The sequence below is a fragment of the Corvus kubaryi genome, unplaced genomic scaffold (genome assembly GCF_017639235.1).
Source record: "Corvus kubaryi isolate FWS band 111438036 unplaced genomic scaffold, C.kubaryi_AGA036_p1.0 split1-37296, whole genome shotgun sequence".
Lineage (NCBI taxonomy): Eukaryota > Metazoa > Chordata > Aves > Passeriformes > Corvidae > Corvus > Corvus kubaryi.
The window spans coordinates 17,509,264-17,531,039 of record NW_024582075.1 but is presented as its reverse complement, the minus strand read 5'-3'; the positions used below and the strand labels follow the sequence as shown (position 1 = coordinate 17,531,039).

The following is a 21,776-nucleotide window of genomic DNA, read 5'->3' as shown; positions in this document are numbered from 1 at the left end:
GAACAAGTCCTCTACTTGCACCCTTAAATCCTGCAGTCCTCTCAACAATGACGCTGGAATAAACAGGATGACTCACATCTTTCAAAGACACTATCTCTGCCACTTTCTCTACTGAAGGTTTGTTCAGTTCACATTTTCACAGCTATCATCACACCCATGAAGTGGCATGGATAGCCTACTCACAGGGCCCCATGGCGAGTGTACTGTATTAGATTCTGCCTTAGTTCTTCTTCTAAAAATTTCCCTTAATTTTTACTCTATGTGTAGTAGTGAAACCAACACTGCTTTTCCTTTTCTGAATTTAAATTGCCATTTGTCACACTACCTAAATGAAGACACTGAAACTTTTTTTTTTAATCCAAAGCAGCTCCATGTATGTGAATTAGCACTTAAAGCCTTTTTAGAGAGAGTGTATACACTTAACACATGAGAAAGGAGTATACCATGTTAGCTTTTTACTATTCTGTAGAGTACTCTATTATCTGGACATCTGAAATGCCTTCCATGAACTGAATTAAGTCTCACTCTAAGCACATCTGCTATGGTTCTACAGCAGTAGAACCTCAGAAATGGGCTAATAAGAAGATCATTGTCTTTTATAATGACATTTATCCCTGTAACAACTATTAATGTATCCCTGCCTGTCACCTCATGCTCTGGCAATTGCTGGCTATGGATGTTAGATAGAACATTGCACGAAGAGAAAGCTGTACAGGGACAGAAAAGCCTCTGTGTCAGGCAAGAGAGTATGGACAGTCCCAGAGGGAGTGCACAGAGGGCCAGAGCCAGCACAAGGGAAAAGACCAGGATCGTGGGGGCAGGAGTGGGGAGGAAGGACTGAACAAGTAAGTGAGCTCCAGTGATCATGAGGCAGTCAGCTCCATCTCAGACTGATGTACAAAAAGCTCAGCAACTTCCAGTGGCTCCAGAACTGGCTGAATTCACATGTGAAGTCTGAAATAAAATTGTACTTTCACCTGTAGTTAATTTCCTGAGACATCATGTTCTTCTATCTTCCTGATACAAGGCAGAGTGAATATTGCTTTCATCCAAAGAAATTATGCTCATTTAACAGTAATTGAAATCTAGTGAATGTTGTTTTCAAGTTTATAATTGGAGATTTTGTACTCTTCAAATTACTGCCATATCTGTCACTCAAGGAAATGAAATACTTTGAAACACATTAGTGAAACACAGCAATTTATCATTTAGAGAGCACTGAAAAAGAATTTTACAAGATCATGTGTAAGTATCCATGAGCATATAGTAAGAGTTTAGTATTTTGTGTAATGACTTCTTGACTTTTCCACTAGAAACCTATTTACTTAGGCCTCTTCAGACTTGTGATTTGGTAGACACGGGGTTCAATGAGCTATAGATTTGCACATCTGTAGTACCATACACTACCTAAGTCATTGGAAAGATTGCTGAAAATAATTTAGGGAATGTCTAAAGATGAAAATCAAGACATGTCTAAGCAATCGGTTTTTATGTCACTGAAATATCTAAAATCATAGAATTTACAATACTTAACCAGCATATAATAAAATATACATAACTGTCATAAAATAAATCCTGACTAGAAATCAAACTAAAACTAGTGAAATAAAAATTCGCTTATTATCTATTGGTCTTAATAAAATAGCAATTAAAAAAAAAAAAAAAGGCATGTTCCTGCAGAAATATTTCGTATTGAGAGAATACTGACAGAGTATGACTCTTCTCTCACAAGTAAACAAAAACATGAATCTCAGGGCCCCCATTCTGTAAGGGATGGCTGTGGTCATCTGAAGTTGAGTGTGCCGGCTAGTACCACTTTCCTCGCTTGGGCCATTTGTGGGGATCAAGAAGGGACTGGAGGAAGTCTCTGAAATGGAGATGGATGGAAAGTCTCCCTCCCAGGCTGCAATAACGTTGTCCCTTTTACCTCTCCTTCCCCTGATAAACCCCTACCCAGAGCAGTTGCTTGGCCAGTGCTGCCACCAGTGCCTTTCTGAACACCAGCCATTGTATTTCCCCCGTCCTGGCAGCTCTGAAGGCAGTCCTGGCTCATGCTCAAGCTGGGAAACACAGGGTCTTACCTCTCTGAGTCCGCAGCTGCGAGAAGAGGTATCTGGGGAGGATGCAGAGGACTACCCTGTATGTTATGTCCTGGGGAGGAGTGGCTGCCAGGGTGGGACAAGGACACTGTTCCACTTCGATTTATCTGTGTGCTGGGGATCACAGCTGCTGAAAGTAAAAGAGAGAAGTAATGCTCATCAGGCAGGAAACAACACTGATAACTGACCAAACAACAACAATATTGGTAACTGACCAAACACTACCATGCACCTGTCAAGCTGTACTGCCAACTCTTAGCAACTAAGAAAATGAAGGGGTTTCTGAAGTGCTGTTTTCCATACAAAGGGAAAAAGAAAACACACATGAAAATAAGTAAGTATTCTTTGCTGCTTCCAAATGACACTTCTGTAAAACCAGGCACAAATGATCACAGCCATACTCCTTGTCTTGGAATTTTTTGTCTGAATAAGGCTGAAAATCTGCCATACATTTCTATTGTAGAAGAGGTGTCAAATACTTCCTAAGATATGTATTTTTAGAACTAGTGAACAGAAAGAATGCTTTCTACATTTTTGCCTCAGCTGTAAAAATCACAAATTTCTTGAAGAACATTGCTATCATTGGCCCAGATTCCTCAGTAATACATACAAAAATTTCAAACCATCTTTAACAGCTTAATAATTTTCTCAGAGTTTTCTCATGTATTCTTTCCAATAAGGAAAGGTTCCAGATGACTAAACAAAAAGCAATACAGGACTTTGTCCAAATGTCCTATTTAGCTGATTCCAAATCCTGTAACCTTGTTTTCTTGTAACCCTTTTTTAAAAAAAAAAAAAGTTTAATCAGACAAATTAAAATGTTTGTATCTCTGAAAATCCAGTTTCCCACCTATTTCTACTGACATCTGTGTCAAGTAGCTTATGTTGATGTTGATTGGCAGACAAATACATGCTCTTTAATATGTTATGAACCCAGAGAATTAGATGAGTTAGATAGGCTGTCTAAAAGATAAAAATGATGCCTCCTGTTTGTCTGGCATATCTTCCAGTCTCTTTTAAAAAAAGTATTGTTCAGGCCTAGTTTACAGAATAGAATTCTACCTATAAAAATTACATTATGCTAGTGAATATGTTGGAGCTAATGATTTGAGTTTCTTGATAAAATCCTAGAATTTAAACCAGTTCCCCAGAGGGCACTGTCACCAGTAAAACATCTTTCTAGGCTAAAACATGTGCATGGATGCAGCAATCCTAGCAGAAGAAAGACTGCATTAGAGGTAGCCTCACCACAGATCAGTCTTCAAGAAAATGATTTCACAGGTCATCATTTTCTCATTCACAGGTGTGACTGTTGCTACAGAAGATCAAAAAGGTGAAAACTCATCTCATCTCCCAACTCCTCATCTTATTTCTGGAAAGACTCTATTAATCCTTACAAGTCCACCTTTGTGACACACTGGATATTCACTAAGGTAAAGCAGATTGAAGAAAAGGCTCAGGACTCTAATTATGCTGTAGCCTCACTAATGAGCAGTCCTGGACATGTTTCAGCTGGTGGAAATGATAGTGCAAGATGACAGACAGGAAACCACTTTGTGAGTAAAAACATCCAATATAGATGCTGTAGAGGTAATGTCAAAGTTTAGGGGAAGTTGACACTGGTGGTCAAAGCTGGAGGAGTGGAGGCTGAACTTGGTTCCAGGCTCTGCTGTTTGCTACTTTGTGTATGGACAAGAGCCTCCTAATCATAACCCAAGTGACGACAGGCATCTGACAGTAGAAGACATCCCAGACCTTAAAGAGGAACAGAGGAGGCAGATCCCACAGAAAGATGAGGCATCACTTAAGGTAGCAGAGTAACTCACAAAGAAAGGGCTGAGGGCATTTCCCTACTAAGACAAGGGAATCGGTTTTTTCCACTCTGCTTATGCACTTCAAAAGTTATTTTTTCCACATCTGTCTCTCAGGGTAGCATCAAGACAAATGCAGAAGGAAAAACCAAAGGAATGAACTTTTGAAATTCTTATTTTATCTTACATGCAGCACAGAACAAAATACTGGAAAAAAATCAACTACACATTCTGACAGAAAAAGCAGAGAGACTATTTAATAAATCACTGCAAAGGAAAACCCCGATTGTCTAAATAAAAAGAGACTATTTAAATTATTCCTTGGCAAAATAGGGTAACTTGCATTTTACCATGACAAAAACTAATAAAACTATGTAAAAACATACAGTGGCTTAGTTTACCAGTACTGTGATCCTTGCATTTAAAATTAACCTCTTCAGGAGCAGGAGTAAAAAGGCTGGATTATGATGGGTCTTCAGCACAAGGTAGCACGAGTTATTCTTCCTGACATAGCAGTTGTCTGCCACAACCATGATTAGTATTCCAGGCAAGTATTTTCTAAATCATGCTTGCACATTTTCTAGCTGGTTCAGGCTGTGGTAGCACAGGTTCCCACAGCACTGGCTAAGACCTGGGGATTCTGTCTCTGGGAAAAGGTTATCTGTAGCCAAGCACAGGCAGCCACTGACAACATTCTGGCTAGGTTTCTCAACAGTACTTTATTTTTCTGTTTCTGATGAAGAGACCATACACAGTGTAAAGTAAGAGCTAACTATGACAGGGACTAGAGGACCAGCTAGGATATTTAAGGATAAAAGCGCATATGTATTAGCTGCAAAAATGTATTCCTTTACTCAGGGTGTGTTAAATGCTCACAGCATGCCAGAAGAGTGCATCTGGGCTCCCGTTATGCTTTGTAATGAAGTCTCCAAATGCAGCACTACAAATGACAATGTGGAAGACCAGGGAACATCTACTGGCAGTGCAACACAACTTTTGTCAGTGAAGCTTCTTTCAAGGCACTGTGTTAATAAAGGCACTTCCATGGGCACCCAGTGACATGAAATCACAATACTAGCAGCTTCTGCCTGGCAAAAATGCAACTACTAAAACTTTCCAGCGTAGACACGGCACTGGTCCAACCTACTACCTGAATGTTGTAAATAACACCTGAAGGGCAACATTGTCAGGCATTAGCAGTGTACAGATGTATGGCAGTCAAAAAATATTGTCAGTGACAGGTTACTTCACTGGCAAAGACTAATAGAAAACTTTGGACACTATTTTAGAAACTGCTAGAAAACTTGACCACTTATTCTTGGGACCTCTGTGTTTGGCAAGTTTTCCTAGTGGGTTGGCTGTTACATGTGATTTACTTGATCAAAGTGTTGGTGGTAAATATCTTCACAAGGTAATGTCTTTTCAGTCCTGATCCCCTTAAATACCTGATTCAAGGGGCATGAAACTGAACAAATGTTCATGACAACCAGCATGCAATATAGCACTCCATGTATGTCCACACACAAAGATGTAGAATTAAGCATTAGTTTTAAGTGGGTTTTAAAGAAAAAAAAAAAAAAAGAGGTTTAGATTAGATGTTAGGAAGAAATTCTTTACTGTGAGTGTGGTGAGGCACTGGAACAGGTTGCCCAGAGAAGTTGTGGATGCCCCATCCCTGGAAGTGTTCAAGGCTAGTCTGGATGGGGCCCTTAGCAACCTGGTCCAGTGGAAGGTGTCCCTGCTCATGGCAGGGGAGTTGTAACCAGATGATCCTTAAGAATTCTTCCAATACAAACCATTCTATGATTCTATCATTCTATGATTACTTAACAAAAAGGTTACTACAAAGAAGGTTTTTCTCTCTATCAATACAAAATAAACTAACACCTTTAAAGAAGTTTTAAACAGATTCAGATATTCTGAAAAAAAAACCAAAAAACCAAAAAAACTTCAATCTAATAAAAACCAAGGAATTGTGAATGGTGTTCCTCTGCATCCCTTAAAAAGTACAAACTATGACATTATTTACAAGATGGATACAGCTAATTAGTCCTGACTGCAAACCTCAGATTGGGGGACAGGCACAAAATTTCAGCCAAAGAGGAGAAGGAGTCATGTTTTCTTTTCTGGAGTTTCATCTTATATCCATTTATCAGCACGTAAGAATTTTCCATGAGAATATTTCTGAAAACAATTCTCTATGAGAAGTTAAATTCACATGTATCCTCACAATGCATAGGAATAAATTAGGTGGTTGCAAGAGAAGAAGATGATTCTAAATAAGGTTTCTTAAAAAAAAAAAAAAAAGCCAAAAAGTAGCATTTAAAATGTTACAGAATCTAAGGCCTAAAAAAAGTTATTTTTCAAACAAGTCAGAAACCTGTAATTTCATGGAACCTATTTAAATGCATAAGAATAACACCCTCTCCTTTGCAAATTACCAACAATGCTCTAATTGGAGAGCAACTTGGACTTATTGCCATCAAATCAGCCCTCTTAAAAACAATTTCTGCCACCAAAATACTTGTCTGATTATTGACAGTATGAGTTTGGAGTAGGGCTGAGAGTTCTTACCATGTGGAGTAAGAGAGTGAAGGTTTAATTTTGTAGGTCAGTTAGTTACAACATACATACAGTTGCAAGGTTGTGGTTTTTTAATTATTAAATATAGCCTTCTATTTCTGCAAGGAATATTTACAAGGTGCTTGACAACAACTGATATACTATTGCACAGAAGGAAAATAATGAAATGCTTTTTGCAGTTGGGAGCATCACTTGTATATTTTCTCCTCTTTCACTTCCCCTAGGAAGCTCACACTTCCCTACAGGATTTTGTAGCCAGGTATATGTGGATATATGGTGTGTTGAGTTGTACGTGGTAAGCCCAGCAAGTGAAAACCCTATTGTGTGTTTACCTTTATCCTCAGCTCATCTGTAAATCTGAAGTCTCCAGAGTGCATGAAACTCAAGAAGCCATCATGCATTAAGAAGTACAATAGAAGGCAAAATTGCATTTTAAAGAAAACAAATCTGTCTCCAAAACTGGTCTGTCACATGGACCATCTGCGCTGACGGCCTCTCTATCTCTTTTCAGGTATTTTGCAAGCAGATCAGAGATACTGGAAAACATTAAAGTACTGAAGCAATAAAGCAGTGTCTAGACTAGTATTTTAAGCCATTCCTGAAATGGCATCTTTAGATCACATCCCTGCCTTCCACTTTCTTCTCTTTTAGTGGATTGCAGTTTCTGAAGTTCAGTCTCATCACGATGAATGGAACTATAAATGGTGCAAGTGGCCGTATTGCCTACAATGTTGTAGCAATCCATAGGTAAATGTTCCTAAAAGAGTGAACCCAAAAATTACATCAATTTTTGGAAAACCATTAAGTTGTCTCAAAATAGAAATTATAAACTCGTAAAACTGGTAAATAAAAGGGCAAGTCTGAGGGGAAGTAAACTATCCTCCTTAAACTAAGATAGTGTTATTAACACATTTTGCCCCCTGTAATGCATGTATGGTCCTACCCGGGACTACAGCACATTTAGCAGGAGTTCTAGATGTGTATGCAATACTTAAATTCAGCCCGAAAGGTGACAACAGACATCCTCTTTGTTATTGGTAGTCCTACATTACTGCTCCTTTTGCATCCATTCCCTATGCAGCAAATACAATTCTGTTTTTCACAGCAAGGGCCATTCATGTGTCAGTTTTTCCTTCTCATTCTTCTATTTTTCTTACAGGAATGAGCTGTAACTATTTTCCAAGGCTGTCACCCTTAACAAACTACTTTTTTTAAAAAAAAAAAAAACAGACCACTTTTTTTGAAAAATACAGACTGCTTTTTTCTCAGACATCTCTTAGGGAGTTTTACTCACTAGGACAATTGCTTTAATAAAATTCTTTCATTATTCCTGAATGTGTCCTTATCCTCTACCTGCCTGTTGTACCTACCTACTTTCTTAACATTACCTTAGATACAAACTCCTGGGGGATTGGATTTTTTTCTTATTGTGTGCACAGAGCACCCAGCTTGGTACTATTTCAGTGGGGAAAAAAACCAAAGAAAGGTGTTACTTAAGCAAAGCACAGCCAGTCATACACATAGAAGTAGTTAGATTGAAGTTTCACAATACAGCATAAGACATTATTTTAAAAATACTTAGAATTCAAAGAAGTTCTGTAACTTTCCTGATACAATTTTAAAATTTCAACTTACAAAGAAAATCATGCAGTTGACAAGCTTTAGAAAGATCTTCTTGCTCTGGAGCAGAGCTGAGTGTGATATTCAGTAACTGCTTATAAATGAATTACACATTCTGGCTTATGGTTAAATATGAAATGGTCAAGTTTTATCCAATCAGCACAGTAAAAAGATGGGGTTTTTTCCTGCTGCATTATTTATGATTCTTCCAGTTTTAGTGACTCTAGATTGCTCTGTACAAAGTAAGTTCATACTATTTCACAGTAGAAAAAACATAATCCCCATGTTCTTATTATGAATGCATCACTCACATCTTCATTGTGTGAACTGAATAAACCCAAAAGCCTAGGTATTGTTCAAAATTAAAACCTAGATGCTATCACAATGCTTAGCCCTTAGTCTGTCCGCTTGCTTTAGACCCGTAAGTGTAATTTTGTGTCATTTTTAAGCAAACGATCTGTCATGCTCCTTCACTGTATTAGTAAGATTATACTCAGTTTGGATTTCTTCTATGAAGTCATAAAGACTACAAGATAAGAAAAAACATTTTTGGAGACTTAACTTCAAGTAATAGATAAATAATAAAAAAGATTGTTGTATTTCGTTTAAATGTGTCTGTGTTTATAGATTCTGTATTTTAACAGTACTGAGAAACTGTACAGTGGTCACTACAGGTATTCCACTATGTAAGTGAAAATGGAATTTTGCATCTAAACATATACTTTTGACATTTCTTACTTATTTCTAATACTTTGCTTTCAAATATTTATTCTGTAGATTTCTTCTACAGGAAATAAAACCTATCTTTGCTTGAAATGTGCATCAACATAAGCCAAGTCACTTTCAAGTAGGAAAAGTTTGATTTGACATCACTGGAAGAATGAAGATCTACTCTGCCTTCTACTTTAAAAGTAGCACAGAGACATTTCAGCTAATATGCTGTCTCAAACAGTACCCAGTAAAAATAATTTATTTAATTTTTCAGAAGTCTCCAAGCTGTTAATTATATTTACAAAAAAAAAAAAAAAATTGTTTCCAGAGAATTTTGTAGGGCAGCTCCTCTGAGGCAGGACACTTACGCTTTTGTGTATTTTACTTTTCTGTCTGTGGGACATGAATAATTTTCATGTTGCCCTTTCAGTAAAATAATTCCCTGCCTGTTGGAGGGAATGTATTCACATAGTACATTATTCTGTAGCAGCCCTGTGAGTAGTTAATGAAACAATTAATTTCAGATGGGTTTGGTGGTTGTCAAAATGGAGTGACATGGATTGCTCTATACCTGACATAGTACCCTCAGTTAACTGGTATGAAACAACACAAGTGAATAAAACTACAAAAAATTTGCCAAGTTATAGACAGCTGGGAACACATGTAAGAGAAAACAGATTATTCCTTACACAGAAATTAGTGCTGATAAGAGTACGTTGATTAATTACCATAAAAATCAATTTACCATAAAAAAATGTCATACAACAGGAAGCAATGCCAGGAAAGAAACTACCAAAATAAATTATTATACCAAAGAATGTTCATAGTTAGCAGTGCTGCAAACATCAGGTACTGAAAGACAAGGCATGAATGAGACTACAGAAAGTAATGTCTCAGTCTCAGAAGCTGTCTGTGAGACATCATGACTGCAGACAATTGCCAGCTAAGGGCTGGCTGGAAGCAACAGCTTTACCCAGCTTGTCCTGGGTAGCAGGTTGTTCAAGCCACTGTCAGCCTGTGTTTGACTGACCCAGCAGACAGACCTGGACACTTAATCACAGCCTGGAAGCTAGAGAGGAGTGCTTAAAAAATTGCTGTGGAAATCTCCTGTGAGAATATCCTCAGTTTCTGAAAATCTGGTCACAGCTCATCTGGCACACTGTCCCATCCCAGCTTCCATTCTGTCTAGGAACTTGAAAAAAAGTGAAAAGCTGAGTCTTTATTATCTCTCAGTTTTGCATGTTACACTTGGTAAAACCATTAAATAATTTTTTTAAAATCCCAGCATTCCTCCCTATCCAACTCCCTCTCAATGAACAACGTAAAATAAGCAACTATAACCAGCGACATGTTCCTAGAGGTTCTCTGGCCAAAATCATATCTCTAAGATATGAAATTTCCTTTTTCTTTCACATAGCAAATGTCACACTCACTCTGTACTCAGACTAAGGCATTTAAAAGTTAACAGCATACAAGTAATAGCAACTACTTAATAAACTAGAATACAATCAGTCACAGCTTTAAATGTCCTGATTTTTGTCATATAAACCTACATCATCACCAACTATTGTACAACTCAGCCTTGACAAACATATGAAATAGAATTCATAGCTCTACAAGCCTCTCAGTAAAATAAAACCACTTATTGAAGTGGCTACTTCATATAATGTAATTTTCATTACTGCAGATAACATCAATGAAGCCAATTCATTCACTTCCTACATCTGGTTCTCACTTAAAAGTTGAAGTGATAAAAGATGTAATGCGTTCTGCCTGAAAGTTAAAAACAGATGTCCTCACAACTATTAAAATACTGCATTAAAAATGTTAACATCCTGCCCATTGTGAATATCCTACCCATCTCCCTCTTGAGCTTTGAGATTTATTATCATTCATAACTTACCAATTGTTTCAAATTTATTTGAAATGTGAACAACAATTGTACAATTGTAGGCAGGTATGACAAAGGTATTTTAGTAGGAAAATCTCAGATATTTAACTGAAACAATACAACAGGATTATTACATTTATAGTATAAATGTGTTTATTGTATATTTATAGTCAAAATATGTGAGCTCATAATGAAGCATTTCAGTTCCTTAATGTAGATCAATTGAAAACCTGATATGTGATCCACAAATAAGGGAGAGGAAAAACAGTGTGATTTTAAATGAAGCTTAATGTGTTCAAGATGTCTACAAGGAATGGTAGAAGTGAATTGGTAGCAGAATCAAATGCCTATAGAGCAAAAACATCCCTCTATGTTGCATTAGGTCTTTTCATGGATATGTATGATTTGTCCAAAAAACTTATAAAAACATGTTTAAAATCTTTTTTTATATTACTTTTCATATTCTAGCCTTCTTACGAGATAGATACGGATTTAAGAGTACATTCTACTCTGCAAAATTATTCCTAATATTAAGCAAGCAATAATACAGCAGTTTTTTATCTGTCTTATTCTATACCTGGGTAAATATCACAAGCAGGCCCTGGGGAATGTCCCATGGTATTATCTACAGCATCATGTGGTGACAGGGCTGGCTGGAGGGGCTGGATTGCAAGGCAGTCATTCAGGATGTCCTGGCCAAGCTCCGAGCTTGATCGCAACTGAAAAACAAGAGAGAAAAAAAGGGAAATTATAACAAAAGATGGACATAGACAAAAGAAAGGGAAAGTAAGGGAAAATCCTTAAGACAGTGAAAAATTATAATGAAGAAACGTTGAGGTTAGAGAAAAAATAGAGCACAATCAGAAATCTTCTCTTTTAAATCCTGATTAATACCATCCTTTCATTCCAGCAGGCATTTTTTGAATCAGGGGAATAAAACACTTCCAGATGCTTAACAAGACTGTACTGAGGAAAAGGACTACTTGTACAGGTAGGATCCTGGACAGACGGACTTCAGTTTGCTCTCTTGTCACACACTGCAAAAGAGAAGAGTGTCCTAGTTAATGGGCTTGGAGATTTATCAGACGTCTGACATTGCTTATGTCAGAAGAGGGGTACTGTAATGGTATTTTCATGCTGGTTTAGTGTCCTGAGCTGCCCCACTGCAGGACCAGAACAGCAAAGGTCCCCGTAACACTGAAAAGGAGGGACTGGGAACAAGCAGCCAGGAGTGGTAATATACAGGCAAGTCACAACGGAAATGGGACCACTTCCTACGGACCAAAGTTGTCTTGAGACCCCATTCTTAAACAGACTAGGACTACATCTGCTTCACATTACAGCAGAACTGTGAGTGCTCTGTAACTGCCAGTAATCCTAGCTGCATGCATGGCCACCTGCCTGGTACCTGATCCATCAACAGCAAGTCTGTTAATCTGGCTCATCACCAGAAAATTCTCTCTACAAACAATTAATAAATTCATAACAAGAGTTTTCCTTTGGATGAAACTGGATGGAGAGTCTCAATGTGAGGCTGCAATAAAATACAGTAAAAAAATACAATTAAAAAAAAATCCCAACACCAAAGTAAGGAAAAGGGATAAAGTCTGCTGCAGTACCCTAACAAGGATGACATAGTTGTAATGCCAAACTGCACCCTGAGGTTTAGGACAGGTTATGGATGCTGCTGCAGGCTGCTGGGACTGATGCTTATCCTGATTTGCTGCCTGATGTTAATGTTATATATAACAAAAATTTGCCTGTTCCTTAAAGCCATTTTGGTGTATTCATTTAAAAGCCAGAAAAAGGAAGGTCTGTGTTTACAAGCACATGGGCCACTGCAGTGGCTGAGATGCCCATAAATACCCTGTCCTATCATCCAGGTTCACGCAGCATGATGGAAAGAACCCTGACCTAGTGCACTTGGGTGTGCTGCACTTTCCCAAGAAGCAAATCTCACAGAGGCAGCTGCCTTCTCCTCTCTTGTTTGGTGCCATGGGGGGTGAGCAGGTAACAGTTAACTAGAACATAACCTCTAAAAAACTCTTAAGGGGAGGAAGAGGAACAACAAAACTAATTTCTGCACATCCTATACTCAGAAATGAGCCACAGAATGGTTTGAATTTGAAGGAACCAAGTTCCAACACCCCTGCCACAGGCAGAGACACCTTCTACTAGATCAGGCTGCTCAGAGCCCCATCCACCCTGGCCTAGAACTCCCCAGGGATGGGACAAATGAAGAAAGAAGAGTAAGAGGAAATTATTTGAGATGCAACCATAAAAAGACCCTTAGCCACAAGATGATCCTTGTGCCAGAAAATGCTGATAAACATTCAAATTACTTTTGATAATATGCACTGGTGTAAAACCATGGCAACTGAGTGGAGAGTTGGTCTTACACATCGTAAGCACCTGACCCTGTAGCTGGAGACACTACATAGCTTGTGACACCTATGCACACACTGTGCATGCTGCAGGTGATTCCTTCTCTTAAAAACTTGGACAGTCATTACTAAGCCCCAAGGTACACTACTTCTCCGGGGCATGTTTGTTATTCTAGAATCGTAGGGAGAGATAGAATGGATAGGGAAAAGGGAGAAGGGGAGAAATACCCTGACAGATGGTTTTGTTATCCATATTTGCAATCTGTTATAAGTACAAATGTTTCTTCCAGTTTGGCACATGTCATTGTCTGCTATTACCCAGTAATTGTGCTAGGTTTGCTGCTATCACTAGTAACACGGCTTTTTCATGAAACTAAGTGCTTGTGAAATTAAATGTCAAATATATCCTCATTCAAATTCTCACAGTTACGTTATTATTAAGCATTATGTGAATTTAAATTTCTATGGAATCTAAAATGAATATAATATGAAAAATCTGACTTCTATAGAAGAATCAGGATTCTATCACACAGAATACACAATCACAGAAGTTGCCTGTGTAAAGTTGACTGTGTGGTTTTTTTTAAGAAATGGACCAATTTTCTGTATCAGATGGCACTCATGGATAAAATGGTGAGAAAAACAAGTAAAGGAGAGCTAAGTATTTATGCATTAGTTACAAGAATTAAATAAATCTTGTAAAATAAAATAGGCAACCATCTATTTTACAGATTTTTCTATTTTGCACTGTTCAGGAATCTTGCATTCATAAATCCTTTGCTATTTAGAACAAACCTATCCTGACAATCTGTGCTGGCATAAATTTTCTGGCTTTTCAATGCTTATAAAAATGAAGAAAACCTAGGATCATCAACAAAAAACCAAAAACAGAGCAAGAAACACTGTGAGACAGCTGTGATGTGATTTCTGAGGGTAGTTCTTATTTCATGCATTGGCTGTTGTCAGTTAGGATTTACAACCACAAGGGCTAGAAACAGATATGTTGTAAACTTACATATGCATACATACATGCAAATGTATGTATTACAATATGCATTATTATATGTATATAATGTGTAATTTTAGAATGACAAGATATGTATTTAATGTACATATGATGAAATATCCTGAGCAAGAGGTGGGTATTCCACTGACTTGTGCAACAGCAGATGCACCCTGCTAATTCAAATTGCCACTGAAAATACTAGCACAGGCCTTCCATATTAACTCTCCCCAGATAACAGATGCTGGGAAAAATTTTATCATTCCCTGCTGCAGGGTATGCATGTGATTTGCTCTTTTAAGAGTAATTACTGTGGTACCACTGGCAAGAGGAGAGCAAGGGCTAGAGGAGCCTTCCCTACCCTACTCCTTGAACAGCAGGACCAGAAATGGGTAAATTTCCTGTAGCAGAGCCAGCCATTAAATGACAGCTGTTTCCCAAACTACACACTACTGGAAAACTCCATTTCCAACCATTACTGTTTTCTCTTGACAGAGGCAGTAGCAACGATTTCTTTGGTTATTGGTCCTCCTTCCTCTGCCATTTAAAGCTCATCTTCCCTCCAGTGTTTTCCCAGATCTTTTCTCCATAAGGAGGCACAAACTGTGGCATTTTTGGAACAAAATAGAGGGCAAAACACAGATTCTGGTTCAAATACTGTTGATCAAGGCATTTCTTTTTCCTGTAAAGGCATTGAGAGTAAAACCCCACTCTATCTCAGTCAAGTATTTTTACATATTTCACAAAAACTTGTAATTAAAAGTTTTCACTGAAACCAACTTGCATTTTGACAAATGCAGGGAAATCAGAGCTATGACTTTTCGTTAGTATGTCAGGAAACACAGAACAGACAATGAAAAGACAGTTGATCTTAAAACCAAGCAAAAACCATGAACCGTTCTCTGCAACCCTAGGATTTTATCTTCAGTTAAAAAAGCCATAAAAGAGAAATAATAATTGACCAGATATAACTGCTGCTGTCTATTTCTTGCTCCGTTCTAACAATACCACTTTTCTTTTCCAGCCTGGACTGTAGCCTTATCATTCAACTGCAAAAGAAAGTTGACGCTCTTTGACATCTACATGAATCCTATCCCAGCACAGATCTCCCAGCACTGTGACTGAAATGTGTCACTTCCCCATGATCATCTTGCTTCTCTCATGATCACTCAGCTGAGCACCAGTACAATCATGCTGGGACTGAAAACTTGGCAATCTGTTTTTAAGAAATGTATGGTTATGAAGTTACCTCACGGAATGGTGAAATCAATAACTGACAATTCTACCATGCTGAGCACAGCCATTTTCTGTGTGCTGTAATATAAACTAAATTTATGGCTGACCAAAGTTCAAATTAACAATCAATTGCTCTGCTCACTTAAAACTTTTCTGTATTTGATATTTGTTCCAAATAATAGTTTTTGAATTTATTAACTCAATTTTATGGTAATACTTGTGAAGTTTCGTATTTGGAAAAACAGAACCATTTCCACTGGTGGAATGTGGCAGTTTTTTCTAATATACAAAACAATCTGTCAGTCATGATTTACAACTGTTTTACTTCTGTGACAATCAGCTAATGTTTATCGCCTTTCAGAACAATGGATGGAAATTCTACTCCTGTACATTTTGCATATGAATAAATAATTACCCAAGATTAAATGAAACAAGCAGAAGTAATTAGAAGGGAGTAAGATTCTTATTCCTCAGTTTTCAATTTCATTATACTTGAGTTCAAAAGCAGAGGCATGCTGTTGATTTGATGAGTGACATAATTCCGGAGAAAATGTCTCCTTACAAGAAAAGGTCCTTTTTTTCATGTTTCTCTCACCCGTGTGTGTTTTATCTGAGATCTGCATGTTTTTGTACCACCTGGCTAGTTTCTTCAGCATTGCTGCTGTATAACAGAAGTCAGACACCATCAAGGAAAACTTACAATAGTTGTGTTTATGAATACACTTCATAAGAAAAGAAGCAGTATAGTTTGAGAAATCCTAAGCCACACAAAATAGTTCAGTAACTTCAAAACCTGCCTATACGTATTCAGATTAACTTGATTAATTCTTCACCAAAGTCCAGAACTCCTTCAGTCATTCAAACATGCCAGTTATCTCATCAAATCATAGTATTTTAAATCTTGCTTACATAAACATGTGCTTAATGGATTATATATGCATGCTGTGCACCTAGTAGAGTATTTACATATGTGAGACATTAGTGATAGTCTATTTATTTTATGCAAGTTAGATATGTGTCTGCCATGTCTAAAACCAGCAAAAAAACCCTAAATACTGCTATGTTTCATTGACAGGAGTTGTTTTACACTAACTGTGATAGCTCTATAGATGTGGTTTTGTTTTGCATATAAAGACGAGGAATTTCTGCTATTCACATGGTCTTTGAATTAAGCTTACTGAGAAATACTTGTCAAATACAAAGTCAGTAGTTTTTACTCATTTTTATTGTCTGTAATTTAAGCTGGCATTGGGAGAGTGAAGCACACCCTGTCTACACAGAGCCACATATTGTACTAGCTTTTCTGAAGGAGTAGACAGAATTTAATATTTACTCGTACAGTTAAAATTATGTCCTGTTAGTATCATGACATTGAGAGTACATAGATGTCCCCACTAGAAAATTACAAGTTCACTGTGAAGTGATGCTGTAAGACAGTATTTACTCATATTACAGTTTTGCTTGCTAGATACAGTTCACCCTTTAACTCACAAAGATCAGCTTCAAGGTCCAGTGCTTTCTTGCACAGTACGAAACCTTTCTCTCAACAGAAAATGACACAGAATCAATAAAAATTGTCCTAATTCTTGCTTCCGGAGGCTTCAGACTTCTTGGGGCAAAGAAGCAATGCAGACAGAAGGGATCCCTCTACCTTTTGTTTTCAGTGAGTCATCTGTGCAGGACTTCTAGAAAGAAATGTTCTGCTAATTGTCTACCACAGCTTTCACATATGTGTGTGTGCATGTGTGTGTGTGAGTGTGCTACTTTTCCCTGCTTTTACATTCTATTTCAATTAAACCCTTGGCCAGAAAAACAATAAAAATCAAGTTAAACTAGCCTATCTGCACAGTAGTAATGTTAGGTTTTATGCAGGAAAGAGTTACTTTTGTTACTCTCAAAGTTTTGCTATATTGAACATTTAAGTTCAATACAAAAATGGTTTCCATCTTAATGTTCTAGCATAAATCAGGAAAACATACTAAAAAGCATCTTGCATTAAAAATCAAAAGGACTTGGAACCTACACGATTAGATAACTTTGGCAAATTTCAAGTTGAGAAGAAATTCTGATTTTAAAGCAATACTACAAGAGGAAAACATGGTTGAATTAAGACTGATAACACTAAAATTAATTCTACTCTTATTATATATAGAAAAGAGAGTTTTCTTTTGATTGGTATTATTCTAATTTGAGGAATATTTTGGATACTAAATGTATCACTAAAATGATACAGACCACCAAGAACACCACTTTAAGGGGAAAAATTGCAGCTGGGCCAGATCTGAAAGGAAACTTTGAATAACAAAATCCAACTGAGAATCTTAGTTTAAAGAAGGGAAGTACAGTTTGAGAGAGTGCAGTGGCCTTTTTCTAAAACAAAAAAGCCACAGTTCTGCTGAAAATTGATTATTATTTTCCTTCACACAACTAAAAAGCACCCATACAGATGTTTGCACACACACACACATATTACTTCTCTGACAGGTCCCATATCAGATTGTATCAAATCTGAAATGTTATATAAATTATACCTATGACCCTTTCTATTTCATCCTCTTTTTCAGGCAGTTCCAAGAGGCTTGTAGCTGATTGTTGTGTGAACATCAGTCTAATAGCTGACCTGTTCATATTCAAAAAGCAGGAAAAAACCTACTGTTTCAATGCCAGAGGGATTTGGGGATATAGCTATTATATGATACTGCTAAGCATCAGTTTTTCCAAGTAAGTGCAGAATTATTTGCTTTCCCTTTCCAAAAATACATCTGTTTGGCAAATTTTCACTTCATGAGAGGAAAATTGTGTAAAATAAACATATACTTATCCACCAGGTGCTTCATTTAACACAAACATATTTTTCTCCCCATCACAAATCACCAAAAATTGCCATGAAAATCTGTAGATAATGTCAGCAATTGTTAGTATACAGAAAGAAAGGTTCTCATATTTTTTTTCTTTTTTTTTTAAACTGCAGCATCCTTTATATAACATTGGCCTGCACTTTAAATATGTGATTTTGTATTTATCGCCACCAGAACCTAAGTGCATGCATGTACCAGGTCATACATGGAAATACTCTGTTCAAAATGATATCTTGATTAGAGCCTAGGACTAGAACTGAAAAAACTCTACCATTCAACTATCATGAGATCAAAAGGATTAGCCTTCATGCATATGATTTTTACTGTTGTAAAGATTCCTCTGGAAATCCCTGTACATTTTCATTCACTGTCTGTGAGTTGTCCGTTTAGTGTGCTACATGGCATGATACTGACATCAGCCAGATAGGAACTTTCTAACACAGTTTTGAGTATTAGAGAGCAGGCATTCTTTAGTGCAGCGTGCTGGTCACTCAGGGGATCCTTCCTCCAATTGTGCGTCCTGAACATTGGGTGAACAGTGTTTATCATACACACTGATCACACATTCATTAGCTATCCCCCCTTACTAGCTGTTTATATATTAATTTAGTTGACATAGCTGCACCCCTGATTAGAACTCCTTATAGGTTCTTTGGTGGTTTTCAATGTCCCATGTCCTTTTTATGTGACTTGATCCCTGCTTTTGAGTAAGTGCAATATCATTGTTTTGCATAACTTCTGCTTTGTCAGCAGAGCTGAGCTGGCATCCTGCTTGTGTTTTGCATGGCTTCTGTTTGCCTGAACTGCATCCTTCATCTATTTCTCCAAGGCTGTGCTGTTCTGTTCTACTCTCCTTATCAGAGTAAAATGCTGTTCTGCTCTACTGTCCTTATCAGGTGAGATGATAATGTGAAGTGCTGGCTAGGTTGGCACTGCTGACTTTCCAAGTTTCTACTGCCTCTGATTTACTGTTGAGCATTACTGTGTCAGGTTGGGGTTTCTGTTGTTCTTAAAGCCATAATTCAGCTTACAGAGCAGTCTCATAAGTAGCTGTGCCAGAGAAAGGGCAGAGTTCTGCATCACAGGGAGGAAAGAAATGGGCAGATGAAGGTCCTCCTCAAATGGGCACTGCCAGTGAGGCCAGTATATCACTGCTTCAGGAGCACTACTGAGGACTCCAAAATCAGTACTTGCCAATGCAGCTGCCCACACCCATATCCAACAATGTGAAATTGCAGAGGACGTCTCAGTCTGGAACAGGAACATTCATTGAGGACAGTACTAAAGACTCGAAGGGTATTTGTGCTGGTGTCAGGGTGCTGAATTGCAACCTCTTTGGCATCCTGTGCACAGTTTATAACTTGCTTGCTCAGACCCTGGTGATGCTTAAGGGGCATAATGAACTGGACAGTGCATTTAAAGCCCAGGCTGAAGAGTGACAGGCTAATGAGAATCACAGAATTATAAAAACATAGAATAATTTAGGTTGAAAAACACCAGTATGGTCACCAAGTCCAAGTATACACCTACCACTGCCAAGTCCACCCACAGATTCTCTCAACCAGGCCATCAAAAGAAAGACTCCTTCTCTACCAAGACCATGTTCATGCATATGCTGTGGCACAGAAGTGAAGACAAAGAAATAGAGAAAAGGGTGTTGTTTGATATCAAAACTGGACCCAAAAAACATGATATGCTATGAGCATGCACTGACAGCTGTTTACAGAATTTTGAGACAATCTGGACTTATTTTTTTGCCATGGGTGTAAATATAACGAGGGTGACAGCACTTGTTCTTTCTTTCTTGCACATTTTTCAGCACATCACACTGCCAGAGTACAAGCTCAGGACAGAAACCAAGTGCAGGAAGGAATCATCATATGGAATAACCATGTTAACAAGTAAGTAAAATGAATCAACAATCTTCTGGTTATAAAAACTGCCACAGCAGTCAGAATACTATGAAAATCACTGGGGTATTTCAACTTTTCCTTCTCCCTGGTGAGCAAAGTACTAAATGTAGTGCTGGCAAAGCATAACCCCCACAATGGAGCTTCCATGAGAGGCATGTGCATCCCACCACAGCACACATCACTGCTGCTGCAGCAGCTGGCGCAGGGACAGGGCAGTCAGCCACACCAAAGCTACACTGCTTTCAGAGTCTGCTTTCCTGTTTCTCACTGGCAACACTCAAAAGAACTCGTCATTCCTAGTCTCAAAAGTTTTCCAACAAATTGTATGATTAAATTCCTTAAACACTGCTGCCCATTCCTAATCCGTTTTTGCAAACTTCCCTTTCACGAAAAATTGCTGAACACCATGGTGTCTGATTTATATTTCATTCTGAAGACAGGAAGTACAGGGATTAAAGTTGAGGATTAAAACACTTACTCTTTACTGCATTTTCTTCTGCAGAATAGTTTCTTAGTTGCCATGGGCACTGCTCACTGACCCCTCGCCCCTGAATGCACTTCTTTTTGCATCGGTGACATTTTTAAAGTGGATTCCATAGAGAACAAATGAGGGAAAATATCCTTATTTTCAACTACTCTCAAAGCAAGAAAATAGATTGGCTTCTCTTTCAACCCATTCTCTCCCTTTTGCAATTTAAACAGTGAAATCTGAACCAAGAGTCTGGATAAGGTCAAGCAAAAACTGAAAGATGCAGAAGCAGCTTATCTCATATGGTAGTATGTTCGCTCCCCGTGTGGAAGGTATTCTCAAACAGAGCAGTTGCTCCAGATTAATATAGTCACATAATGGAGACTGTCACTGGTAATTAGCTTAGTGCCTGAATGACCTTCTGAAACACCAATGGTGTAATGCTCTAACCCTCCTTGGCTCCCTCCTTTCTCATCAGTTGAACCTTCTGAGCAGGAAAAAAAAATTAATTTCTTTCATGTAAGAAACACAACAAGCACTGTGTTTCTTGAGTTGCAAAGAAAGCTTAGTTCAAATACTGAAAAAGAAAGGAAATGAAAGAAAAAACTGGAAACCCATCATGACATTAACACATAAAAGATACCAGCTAAAAAAATCCCCAGACACTATTTTCTTCTCATGTTATTCACAAAATCTAAAGGCAGGTATAAAACTTTGGTTTTTCTAGAATCTTTAAACAAACTGGTAGCTTCATCAGCTGTGTGATAAAATCAATATGTAGTCACAATAAAAAGCCTGTTTCTACTGTACTGTAAAGCAATTAAAAAATGAACGATCAAGAAGTGTAAAGCTGCGTAAGAGGCAAGAGGTCTGTATTATTTTGCTGAGGGAATAATATATTTGCTGACATAACCCACAAAATAGACATCCAGACAATCTCTCAAAACTTCATAGAAATTTCCATGTTCACCTTTTGAAAACACCTGTATGCCTTAGTTCCAGAGAAATTTTGTTCAATGGGTGAATATTATGACTTTAAGCAATAGGGTTTTTTCGTATTTCTTGTTTTCATTGTAAGGTGGAAAGGTTTATATATCATAACTTCAGGTTGGGCTGAGAAGTGTTTGAAATCATCCCTGTGGGGGCGATGATTGACAAAAAACTCCACATGAGCTGGTAATGTGCACTCACAGCCCAG

At 37.8% G+C, this 21,776-nt stretch overlaps 1 protein-coding gene across 4 annotated transcripts in view; it reads right to left on the bottom strand.

The window, feature by feature from the left end:
• GLIS3 (GLIS family zinc finger 3) overlaps nt 1-21,776 on the bottom strand; it is a 161,411-nt gene that overhangs the window by 17,667 nt on the left and 121,968 nt on the right. For 2 of the 4 annotated variants that reach the window (XM_042013008.1, XM_042013006.1), the window contains exons 6-7: nt 11,293-11,434; nt 2,082-2,229 (exon numbers count right to left, since the gene is read on the bottom strand). In XM_042013008.1, coding sequence (XP_041868942.1) covers nt 2,082-2,229; nt 11,293-11,434 — 290 coding nt within the window. The remainder of the gene's footprint in view (nt 1-2,081; nt 2,230-11,292; nt 11,435-21,776) is intronic. The other 2 variants (XM_042013009.1, XM_042013007.1) reach the window with 1 other exon arrangement.